The sequence below is a fragment of the Tachypleus tridentatus genome, chromosome 1 (genome assembly GCF_004210375.1).
Source record: "Tachypleus tridentatus isolate NWPU-2018 chromosome 1, ASM421037v1, whole genome shotgun sequence".
Taxonomy (NCBI): Eukaryota; Metazoa; Arthropoda; class Merostomata; order Xiphosura; family Limulidae; genus Tachypleus; species Tachypleus tridentatus.
Genome location: NC_134825.1, coordinates 142,182,307 through 142,195,895, shown reverse-complemented (window position 1 = coordinate 142,195,895; position 13,589 = coordinate 142,182,307). Strand labels below are relative to the sequence as shown.

Here is a 13,589-nt window from a genome sequence, read left to right as displayed (position 1 = left end):
TTCATCAACATCAACAAGTTTCCTCCGCAAACCGTGGAAAAAGTATGCGCACACACCTAGACTAACAACAAACAAACAATAAATCCCAAGATACAACAAACTTCAAAACCTTATACTACTGCATACCGTATGTTCCCAACGTCAGTGAAAAAATAACCAACATTTGGAAAAAACTTATAACAAAACACAACATTCCAGTAAACACCAAATTTATTCAAAAACCAGGTACAACACTAAATATTCATATTATGTAAAAACTACACTGATAAACACAACACCAACATTATTTATAAAATACAAGGCAACAATTACGACTTTTATATTGGAGAAACAAGCAGAAAAATAGAAACCAGATTAAAAAACGCAAAGAACAATTCACACGTTTTTAGGCCCGGCATGGCCAAGCGTGTTAAGGCGTGCGACTCGTAATCTGAGGGTCGGGGGTTCACATCCCCGTCGCGCTAAACACGCCCGCAATTTCAGCCATGGGGGCGTTATAATGGAACGATCAATCCCACTATTCGTTGGTAAAAGAGTAGCCCGAGAGTTGGCGGTGGGTGGTGATGACTAGATGCCTTCCCTCTAGTCTTACACTGCTTAATTAGGGACGGCTAGCACAGATAGCCCTCGAGTAGCTTTGTGCGAGATTCAAAAACAAACAAACAAACACATGTTTTTAAACACTACTAATCAAATAAATACAACATAACAATGGAAAACACTCAAACACTAAGTAGGGAAGCAAATATAAACAAACGCAAAATCAAAGAAGCCCTAATTATACAATAATTAAACCCAAAATTAAACTAATATAATGGAACCCCTTTATACCTATACTAATTAATAACCTAACATCTAAAAGCAACGCCACCTACAATCTCGTACACGTTTACACTCTCACCCCTAAAACATGTGCCGAGCAATGGTAAACTGAAAAATCTCTCTTTATTAACTTGAAGATGACCCAAGAAGGTCGAAACGTTGTTCTGTATGTTCTCTTAACACCCACACCAACCGTTTTGAGAATACATGATGACAACTTCGCTATAGCAATTCACAGATAAACTTTTGGTAACAGTAAAATAGCATAAGAAACCAAATAAAACCATAAGAAGAGATAATAAAAGACAAATTACTGTTTAGGTAAGGCTGTTGTTGTTGTTTTGAATTAAGCACAAAACTACACAATGGACTATCTGTGCTCTGCTCACCACGGGTATCGAAAACCGGGTTTTAGCTAAGTCCGCAGACATACCGCTGAGCCACTGGGAGGCTTTTAGGTACTGCAATTTTGTTTTGTAGGAATCTAAAAAATGCTATTCCAAGTAATTGTGTCTATGAGTATGTCTATTGTGTACGGTGGTTTTAAGGCTAGGTGGATGACGCTGACAATTTACATTACTTGAGCTTTGGTGTATGTAACAATACCTAAACTTTAACAAATAAAGAGGTCATGGAACATACCATCAAATGTCGTATATAGTCTTTCGTCGAGATATTTAAGAAAATGATTAGTGAGGGTATGGACGATTTTCGTATCCATGAAAACATCAGTGAGCTGCTTATACAATTAGACAATGAATTCAACGATATTTATTGCAATAACTAGTTCCACTAAAGAAAGGATTCTTTCAGTGGTGGTGGGGGATTTAGTGTCTACTTTGTTCAGAAAACGTTTCAGAGCTAGCAAGGAGTCACGAAAAGAAAAAATACAATGTATACTAACTGTATATTCATGGTATAGTATAGTATAGTATAGTATAGTATAGTATAGTATAGTATAGTATAGTATAGTATAGTATAGTATAGTATAGTATAGTAAAAGTAGTATTTTAGGCAGTTTAAAACATCAGTGGTGATTGTAACATAGATGATCAGGGTTACAGAATATAATCTAGATAATTAGATGTTTGTTTGATGTATTCTACTTAAATATGGAAAGTCACGTTGACTTACAACACCATTCCTTCCCTTCGAACGAAGATTGCCATTCCCAAAAGGCATTTCACAGGACTAGATACTTATGTTCTGAGGACCAAGACATCTCCAAAATCACTGAGGCAGCAACTGTACCAAATACCATGCCATCCAACATAAGAACAAAACTCAAAATGATAAAATCCCCTTTATATTAACATACCATCCTATTAACAGGTTAATAGTAACTATCATGCAGAAAAATACTAAATCATTCATAACTGACTCCATCACTGATGAAATTATACTATACCTCCTTTAACCTCTTATAGTCTTCATACATACCTTAAAAATCTCTTGATACACAAGAACCTAAAAGATGACAATTTACCCGCTATAGGTTTTCACCACTGCACCAGAAATATGTGTTATACCTTTCCATATGTTTCAAACAAAACTAGAGTAAATGGCCCTAATTCCATATTCTACGTTAGGGAACATTACACCTGCACATCTGGATACATAATTTACTGCATTCACTGTAGTAATAAGAAACCCGCAGACGTGATGATCATTTTTGCGAACACCTTAGATCTATATTATGAGAAGGTTCTAGTGACCTCCCACCTCCTAGATAATACAATTTTCCTGAATATAATGATACCTTCATCATGCTAATCCTATTCGTTAGAAACGCAACACTTAACAAATTAAAAAGACAAATCCTAAAACACCATCTTATCTTCCACCTCAACTCCAAGTCCCGTTGTGAAATTGACGAAAGGTTTATTATCTTAAAGTACCATTAGCCTGTTCTCTCTATATTTTACTTTCAGACATATTTTACTTATCCTTTAATCCTTGTTAGATATCTTTCTCAACGTCACCTCGGTGAAAGTCTTCCTCTTTCCAGAAATATACTTCTGGATTATGGTTTTATTAGTGTATAATTTTATTTTACTATTTCGTTACTTTATGAATCAGTATTGATATATTTAAATGCAATTTAAGTTGCTATAATTACTTGTTTTATTTTCCATTTTCTTGTTAATTCTAGTACTACTTACGATAAAAGCTCAATAATGTTTTTCATCAAACAATATTTTTCTTATTTTTTCCCGGATAAAACATATGTTTTTGGCATCTTTATATACCTTAACCCTTCAAAGATTCTTGTTAATCCTAATTTAAATGTAACACTGTCTTCAATGCCAGACGAAGAGGGTCTGCTCAAAGCGTTGCAAAGCGCAAAACTAAATTTATTTATTTTTTGTTTAGAAGTCTTAGTGTATTCTTTATTATCTTTTATCTGAATTTTTGTACTCACATCTTGCGGAACAGTTTTATTTAACTACTGTAACTGTTCATAGCAATAGGTATATTATAAAACATAACAATATTACATACAATAAATATGGAAACGGTCAGAATGTGATTTATCTTGTCAGACTGATGAACTATGAACTGAACGAGACGAGTCGTATGCAGTGAATGTGGGGAACATAGTGTAGTTGGAATACTATGATTATACGCTCTTCTAATTCTTGAAAATGAACTAGATAAAGAATGCAGTGTTTAAGATATAATATGCCTAATACTAATGTATTATGAGAAGTATGGTTAATTACTATTACATAACGAACAGTTTTCACGCAACCAAATTGTACTTTCCTTGTTGCTTCATTTAACCTCTCTAAACATTGTTACAACCCATATAAGCATGAATATTGACGCTAAAAATTGTAATCAATCGAGTTTGGGATATTCTGGTACTCTAACTATCTTGTGCAACAGGAAATTTTAATTGCATAAAAGTAACTTCAAGATATAAAAACCATTAAACAAGTGGTCATGAGGTCGTAAAATGAATGGACAAAGTAATCAGGAAATAATCATAATATTAGATATTAAGTTCCAGATGTTGAAATCATATACTTTAGCTTCTCATGATATGTGGAAATTACATTATTTTAAATTAAGAAGTGTGTGTGTTTCTTATAGCAAAGCCACATCGGGCTATCTGCTGAGCCCACCGAGGGGAATCGAACCACTGATTTTAGTGTTGTAAATCCGTAGACATACCACTGTACTAGCTGGAGGCGTTAAATTAAGAAATATCCCTGCATACAAATGTTGCCTATATAGTAAACCAACGAGATGATTCATTTTAAAGCAAGAATAAATCATTACTATAAAAATCAAGTGACGCCTACACCTTTTTGATGTGCAAATATAATAAAAAAATTATTGACTGGTTATGAGGGAAACACATCATCAATCAATGATTATTTTATTCTACCATACTTCTGTGTTAGCATTAAATAAAATCTGTTTAACTAGTGCTGTCATATATGACATTTAATATACATTCATGACACTGCGTGTAAAACTTAAACTTTAATATTTTATTGTATATTTTGACCTCATTTTGAGAATCAATATTAAAAAAGTAATATTTAGAAACTCTTTAATTTTCAAAATTTAACAGCCCATCGTCATGTGATCATGCCAGTGAACTTATAAAGTACACACCTATCTACCTTCAGCATAAATTTTGTCTAAAATATTTGCGAAGTTTTCGACATTGTTGGTAAATTATACCTAAATTGGTGAGAATATTTTTACTGTGCTGCAAAAAAGAACTGTTGTCTCCAAAATCCTGTTGCTTGAATGACTCTGGAGCGCTTCATCTGTTTCATTTAAGAGTAATTGCAATCTTACACCATAAGACATATTCACATTCAATTTTCAGGCTTCAACAAATTCTTTGTAATTAGTTTTTTCTGTGCTGCAAAAAAAACCAGAAAAACTGTCGTCTGCAAAACCCTGCTGCGATCTTACACATACATGGTAATAGGTTTGGTAATTGGGCAACACTGATAGGATTAGTTATCAGATTTTCAACGCACCTATGAAAATATTTTATATCACGTGATGCATTCTCGGCTAATCAGACAAATAACTCATGTTGGGATGGTGGTAAAATAGGATACCTAATTACAAGCCTATGTGTGCGACCGATGTCGTAAGTAAGCTATTCAAGGAAATTTCATATTATAATACAATTTCCCAAAATGTGGGTTATAAACTCACATATTTATAATTTTTATAGAAGTTGTTTTTAATTTTTTGGTGAAATATTGTCTTCGAAAGCTTCTATTCCTTCAGTACGTAGGTAAAATGTTCTTCCTATATCGTATTCGAAAGCTTACACCTTCTGATTTCGACGTGTTCATGTTATATTAGTCTAAACTGAAATCAAGTTAAATGATAACATAATAAAAACTCCTCACAGTAATTTATGCTAAGAGTGACTAACATTCTTCATTAGGATGTACTATTTTTGCTTATTTAGTGAAAATATTAACAATAGACATCTAAAGTACAAATTTATCATTTCGAATATTTTATATTAAGAAATTCATATTTTCTACACGATACGCAAAGAAAAAGAAACAAAGAAACAGCCACCCTACCTGTTCTTTTGTGGTGTTTGCTAGGAGTTCGTCGTACTTGCTATAGAAACTTGATTGACGTAGTCGAATAGTAACCGGGTATATTGGGATTCTTTCCGTATAGAATGTGCTTACGAAATGTTCTCTGTTATAGCGACCACCCATCTTGATTACAACGTTATATGAGCAATTGTTCTTCAAACCTTAAATAACAATATGTGCAAGTAGTACCAGTTGGGTGGCCTATAGGAAATCAAAGTAGAAATACAGTAACATTTTACTTTAAAAAATAAGAAACTACATACACTCTTTTTTTCTATTTTTAAAACATATTAATACGGAATGATTTATTTAAAAATAATATCAAGAAAAATATAATCTTGAAAGGTATTGCATAAAGTAACGTGGAAGTAAAGAAATGTTTTATAAAATAGAAAACGATGATTTTAAATATATGTAGTAGCTATAGATGTTAAATAAAATATTTGTATCTAATTTAAATTTCAAATTATTTCTTACAGCCAGGAACAGACTTGGCCTAATGGATAGCATGTTTGCTTGTGGATCGTAAGGTCCAGGGATTGAATCGCAATATGGGTCTTAACGTAAGTTGCACTTTCAGTTGTAGTAATGTTATAACTTTGATTGTCAGAAGTTCTGAATTAAGTAAGGTTATCTGTGTGTGTTTCTTTTCTTATATCAAAGCCACATCAGGCTATCTGCTGAGTTCACCGAGGAGAATCGAACCCCTGATTTTAGCACTGTAAATTTGTAGACTTACCACTAAACCATGTGTTTTATGATCTACTCGTTTAATTCATGTGTTGCATAAGGCTAAGTATACCAAATACCAACTTCTTTGTGGGGACAAACTATCGGTTAAAATTTCAGTATTCATAAGAAATACCTCATGTTGAGGAGGTTAAGTTTCCTGTTGCGTAAATAGAAACCGGATTTCGATACTCATGGTAGGGAGAAACATTGTGTAGCTTTGTGCTTAACTCAAAACAAATAAAGAGTGTTGTGTAAGCACTTAAATAATTTCTCTCCAATTTTGATAACATAAGTTGAAATACATTGTATTTCAGGTAGCGTTAACATAATTTTTATCGAAATGAAATATGATTTTTAATGATAAAGCAGATAAAAGTATATGTACTAACCATTAACTCTATAAATAAAGCTTGCTACTTTTAGATTTTTTAAAATATAAAGATACTTAGCATTTTCTCAGTAATTAAAATATAAACTATGTGCCAAGTTACGCACGTTGTCAGCTGAAATAGTTCGGTTAATGGTTAACGTGTTACAACAATATCTGTTAAAACTAACGTCAAGTTAATTGAAAATGTTTTCCTCTCCAGGATAATATACAATTATAAAATCTAGGATTAATCTCGAAAACAAGTATTTCATTAATATATTTTGTGTATGTGTTGATATAGCAAATCACATCGGACTATCTCCTATGTCCACCGAGGAGATGTAAGCCCACTAATTTTAGTGTGGCCCGGCATAGCCAGGTGGTTAAGGCGCTCGACTAGTAATCTATGGGTTGTGGGTTTAAATTCTCGTCACAGAAAACATACTCGCCTTTTCAGTCGTGGGGGTATTATAATGTAACAGTCAATCCCACTGTTCGTTGCTAAAAGAGTAGCATAATACTTGGCAATGGTTGGTGATGACTAGCCGCCTTCCCTCTAACCTAACACTGTTAAATTAGGGACGGCGAGCGCAAATAGCCGTGGTGTAGCTTTATATGAAATTCAAAAACAAACAAACAAAGCTCATAGCAGTGACAGAATTAAGGTTGTGTGAGTCCAGGGGCTAATAATTTTTGTGGGTCCTACATCCTATGTAATTTTACATAGAATAAAATTATCAATGGGCCCCCATGAATGCCATAGGATCTGGGGCTGAGCCCCCTTTAGCCCTACCTAAATACGCTACTGACTCACAGTCGTCATTAATTATCCATATCATAAATAAACTGGTTTTCTTAAGCCTAATCAAGATCTAGCTAACTGCATCATTTCTTTTCTATCTAGTACAAAATTTGTAATTTAGTTTACTTTTTAGTATAAGAGTTAAGTCTGCAATTTTCAATTGTTCAGTAAACAGGCACAAAACTAAGAATTTCTTTATTAAGTCAAGAAACCCATTCCATTAATAATTGTCCTGGTAAATAATTTTATTTGATTTATATATTTGGCTGAATCTGATTTATTCGCTTCGCTTCCTCTGTGTTGGTATTTGGGTAGTGATGTTAAATACCTAGGAGGGTCAGGTGCATTAGACCTCTTCCTCCATCACGAACATTGATGGCGTCTATCGTTAAGTGTTTGTTAATTAGTATAGCTTTGGGCCAGAATATGACACCATACTCAGGCCCGTTTCAGGGCAGTGTCCATGCATAGTCTCGACAATAATTTTTCTTTTTATATATATATATTTATTTATTTTTATTTATTTTTCATTATTTTCTTTCTTTCTTTCTTCCATAGATAAAATATATGTTAAAAGGTGAGAGGTATTTAGGACTTCTTTCATCATATACGTAGTATCTGTCGAGATTACACATTGAGTCATTTTTATGCCAATTCTTATTAAAATACTTTAGAGAATTATGCAAGAGTCTTACAGATATTGTTTCTATGTTTACATACTTGTGCATGAATGTGGATGAAGTGCTACGTGATACTTTATAAGCTGAAGTTAAGATTGAATTTTGTATTCTTTGTAGTTTCTGTAATTGTTTGGTTGCTATGTTTATCCAGGCAGGAGATGGGTATTCTATTATGGGTCTGATGTATGTTTTGTAGATTTTTATTATATTATCAGGTGATGTTCCTTGATTTTTACCTGAAAGACTTCTTGAATAATTTGCTCTTTTCCAGATTCGTATCAGGATATTTTTTGTATGCTGTAACCACGTTAATTTTGTATAATAAGTTAAACCGAGAAATTTAGCAGAAGTAGCAGTCAGTAAAATTGATCTGTTCATGTATAACTTTGGTGGATTCTTTTTTTCAGTTTTTTTTTAATATGGTGAATAGTATTACTTGATTTTTTGGAATATTTATTTGTATTCTATATTTCTGGCAGTATTCTTTTAAATTATTCAGGACTGGTTGGAGATTTGTTGTTGCTATTGAAGGAGTGGGGGCGCTTTTCCAGACCGCTACATCGTCAGCAAATGGTGATGCAAAACCTAAATTTAGGTCTGACAGTGACATATTACTCACATACATGATAAATAATATAGTGGTAACTACCGTTCCCTGTGGGACTCCTGCCTCAGGTGAAAAGGACCCTGAGTGGGCCCCATTCACATCTACTTTGCATATTCTGTTTTCCAGGAAGTTGGGTAGCCAGCGAATATTTCCCTGGGGTAAAGCCATTTCCAGTAATCTATGACGTAATCCATTATGTCACACTGTGTCAAAAGCTTTCTCAAAGTCGAGAAAGCAAGCTACAATGCATTCATTTTTATTGAAGCTGTCTGTGATTGATTCAGTTAGTCTAATTAGTTGGTCTGTAGTTTGTATGTATTTTCTAAATTCGTTTTGAATTTCGGGTAATTTTGAGTTTACTTCTAAGTTCATGGATAGACGATTACTAATTATTCTTTCTAAAATTTTGCCAATACAACTGGTTAGGCTAATTGGGCGGTAGTTGTTTGGTTTATTCGCTGGCTTTCCTCCTTTCTGGAACATTAATATTATTGCTTCCTTCCAAGAAACAGGGATATATCCAGCTGATAATGATAGGATAAATAAGGCTGTTAGGTGTTCATATAATCTCTGAGTGCCGTGTTTTAGGAGAATAGCTTGGATACCATCTTCTCCAGGAGCTTTGTTTTTTGTATTTTTGATAGCAGTTTCTACTTCCCACTTGTTGAGAAATTTATATGCAAAAACGGCTCGTTTGGGTTGAGAAAATATTTTACATAGAAGAGCGAACAACGTTTCGACCTTCTTCGGTCATCGTCAGGTTCACAAAGAAAGAGGTAACTGACCGGAAGCTGACCACATGTTTGAAAGGGGTTGTGTAACTGTGTGTCGAAATGTAGAGGGTGGTATTAGATGTTTGAATATATAATTTTATTTATTTTATTATATTAATATAGGTATAAAGGCGTTCCTTTATATTGGTGTATTTTGGGTTTAAGTTGTTGTATAAGTAAGGCTTCTTTACTTTTGCGTTTGTTTATGTTTGTTTCTTTATTTAGTATTTGAGTGTTTTCTATGGTTATGTTGTGTTTATTTGACTTGCAGTGTTCGAAAACGTGTGAAGGTGACTTTTTATGTTCTTTGAATCTGGTTTCCATTTTTCTACTTGTTTCTCAAATATAGAAGTCGTGGCAGTTATCACATTGTATTTTATAAATAATGTTGGTGTGGTGTTTGTCAGTGTAGTTTTTACATAGTATAGACCTCAGTTTTGTGCCTGGTTTTTTGAATAAATTTGGTATTAACTGGAATGTCATATATAACGACTTCTATATTGGAGAAACAAGTAGAAAAATGGAAACCAGATTCAAAGAACATAAAAAGTCACCTTCACACGTTTTCGAACACTGCAAGTCAAATAAACACAACATAACCATAGAAAACACTCAAATACTAAATAAAGAAACAAACATAAACAAACGCAAAAGTAAAGAAGCCTTACTTATACAACAACTTAAACCCAAAATACACCAATATAAAGGAACGCCTTTATACCTATATTAATATAATAAAATAAATAAAATTATATATTCAAACATCTAATACCACCCTCTACATTTCGACACACAGTTACACAACCCCTTTCAAACATGTGGTCAGCTTCCGGTCAGTTACCTCTTTCTTTGTGAACCTGACGATGACCGAAGAAGGTCGAAACGTTGTTCGCTCTTCTATGTAAAATATTTTCTCAACCCAAACGAGCCGTTTTTGCATATAAGTTTCTACTTCCGTTACTGTGATATCTTTTATTAGTTGATGAGTGCTCCAGTCTGTTGTTTTCTCTGGTTGTAATAATGTATTTACTGGGAAAATAGGTGTGTATACGCTTTTGTTTTGATCAATTAAGCTATTGACTGTATTATAAAAGTATCTGTTCATGTCTGGTTCATGATGAGTCTTGAACGTATTTTCTAGGTGTTTCTTAAAGATCTCAGCTTTTTCTATGTTAGTGTGCTACTGTTTTTCCATCTAGTGGTGGGTATTCTGTATCGTATATCTTTTTAAGTGTGTCCAGAATTGTTTTAGATTTTTTTTGTGATTTAGTTCTGAACAGAAGGTGTCCCAGCTATCTTGTTTTTGTTGTCGGATTAGATGCCTTATCTTATTTCTTATAGTGTTTATTTGTGTTTTTAGTGTGGAGTTTCGATTATGTATGTACTGTCTGCGTAGTTTTATTCTGTCTTCTTCTGATTTAATACATTGTTTTTTATTTGTTTTTAAATTCCGCGCAAACCTACACGAAAGCTATCTGCGCTAGCCTTCCCTAATTTAGCAGTGTGAGACTAGATTCACTAGAAGGAAGGCAGCTAGTCATCACCACCCACCGCCAACTCTTGAGCTACTCTTTTGCCACCGAATAGTGGGAATGACCGTCACATTATAACGCCCCCATGGCTGAAAGGGCAAGCATTTTTGATGCGTGGCCATGCCAGACCTCGTTTTAATACATATCTTAGCTCATGTGGTTGTGGATGTACTTGTATGTGTCTTACTTTGATTACAGTTTACTTGAGAATGTTCAACTGACTTGGAGAAACATTGCTTGTTGTCAATTTTCAAGGGCATATCTTTTACTTAAGGCACTTTATTAAAAATATAAAATAAGCTTCTCATATGAATAAACCAGCACAAATAATTAAAAAGTAAACCAGCCTTGGACTCCTTTTGATTTGTGTAAAATAAATAGGATAAATATGTTTGAAAATAATATAAATAAAATGAAACAAAAGATGGATTTCGTTGTATTACAGTTCTCGAATTTGCTGAAAACATAAATTGCATTTTTCTTTTTGTAATAAATTTTCATTAGTTTAAGTGTTAGGAGCAGAAGAATAACAAAAAGGCCAGAAAACACCCAGCATGTACACTCTGGAGACTGCGTTGGAGATTAAATAAATCCAATTAATCATACTCCATACGTAATTATCATATGGGGTTGTCTTGCTGTAAACTATTTTTTTATATCATCAAATACTAGAACAGGCGCATTGTTTTTGGAATAGTATTAATTAAGAAGTAGTTATAAACTGATCTAAGAAAACTGCTTTTTCTTTCAAACGAGATTTTATGTAAAAAAATATGTTATTTCCTAAACTTTTTGAATATTTTAAGACAGATCTTCGTACTATACATTCCAAGTACTAATAAGGAGCAAGAATTATGAAAAATATAAAGATATAACAGCACGTGAACATTCTTCGTGACGAGAAAATCTTAATACGTATTTAAGCCACACATTTCTATAAATGGAAATTTAAAATACAAAAGCTGACTTTTATAAGTGCTGAATGAACTTCGTTGAAACAGCAACATATTTTTTTTTAATCTAGACTCAAAAGAAAATTGAAGGATTATTGGACAAATTAAGCAAAGTACATTCCGTATTACCACAAGATAAATTTACTGACTAACATATCAAACCCTAACGAACGATCGAAGTTTTATAATACTTTAATTTGCAACGTACATTAAATAAGCTCGGAAGATCTTTAATTTGTAAATGGTTTACTTGTACTAATTAAATTCAAAGATGAGTTATTTTAAAAGCTTAATCTTTCCTGTACAGAAGAGAGTAAAGCTTTAAAATATTTAAAATATCGATAAATGTTTTTATGTATTGATTATTTGAACCTTGCCGACTTTAATATAGAATGTATAATTTAAATATCAAAGCCATTTTGGATTATAGACTGACCACAACTGACTGAGGATGGTTTCTTTGCTTAACAGTGACATTGCAGAGGTGGTCCTGATCGGGTGAACATGACTTATCTTCCATGGTCGTTGATTAGTCATAATGGCAACAGTTTATTGTTAATGAATGGTCATAATGACAACCGCTCCTTGGACGAATAGGGTCACACTGATTATGTCATTACTACTCTATAATGGTTTGCAGGTAGTCAACATTGGTCAGAATGACTACCTAACGAAAGTCATAACGACTATCATAGAGCAGTCAAATTTATTACTTGCCAGGTAACCCTGCCACCATCACCTGACTATTTTCCGACTACACAATAGTAAAAATGACTAATATTTAATATTCATATCAGGTAGTCATCAATTTTAGCGACTACTTGGAGAGTCTTTTTTGGCACCGCTTGACTACCTGATTTCCTATTCAAAAGTCGTCGCCTTGACTAGTTCTTATTTTGAGTGATATCTGACAGAAAAAAGAGTTCTAGCTGATTAGATGCTTCAATAATGCCTGTTGGATATCTAAGGTTTTTTTAAACATGCATGAAATGACGCGTGCGTTAAAGAGAATTAAGATTGTCAGGGATTTCTTGAGCTAATAACGAGACTGAGTTTTAAACTAATAACGACATGCAGACGAAGGAATTGAAAAAGGGTCCCAAAAATCGGTAGTATTCAGGGATTTCAATGTAAGCAAAATTAAAAATACCCTTAAAATTATATATTATATTAATTATACCTGAGGCCATTTTATGTAGATAAATAGCTAATGTAGTTTTTAGCCTTATATGTGAAAAAAATTACATTTAAAAAATTAAGTATATTCACTCAAGCTAGAATATCGTTTTACAAAATATTAAAGGAAGGATTTGTGGAAGCTAATTTCGTTGAGTATCTTATGTTGCCATTTTCTCTGTAAAATACCCAGGTATGTAGAAATATAACAAAAGTATAGTAATCGTGTATAGTATGCCGAAACATAGTAGCCGTTATATAACACTGTGCAAATGTTACTATCTAGATAAAAGTGTTTAATATAAAAAGTGCACAGAATATTTTGTTGTTGTTTTTTTCGCGCAACGCTACACGAGGGCTATCTGCGCTAGCCGTCCCTAATTTAGCAGTGTAAGACTAGAGGAAATGCAGCTAGTCATCACCACCCACCGCCAACTCTTGGACTACTCATTTTATCAACAAATATGGGATTAAATGACACATTATAACGCCCCTAAGGCTGAAAGGGCGAGCATGTTTGATGTGACAGGGATTCGAACCCGCAACCCTT

At 33.3% G+C, this 13,589-nt stretch overlaps 1 protein-coding gene across 1 annotated transcript in view; it reads right to left on the bottom strand.

Annotated features, from left to right (window-relative positions):
* Positions 1-13,589, bottom strand: part of LOC143233231 (uncharacterized) — a 106,839-nt gene that overhangs the window by 67,694 nt on the left and 25,556 nt on the right. Inside the window, exon 2 of the mRNA XM_076469226.1 lies at positions 5,394-5,615. Coding sequence (XP_076325341.1) covers positions 5,394-5,537 — 144 coding nt within the window. The 5' untranslated portion in view covers positions 5,538-5,615. The remainder of the gene's footprint in view (positions 1-5,393; positions 5,616-13,589) is intronic.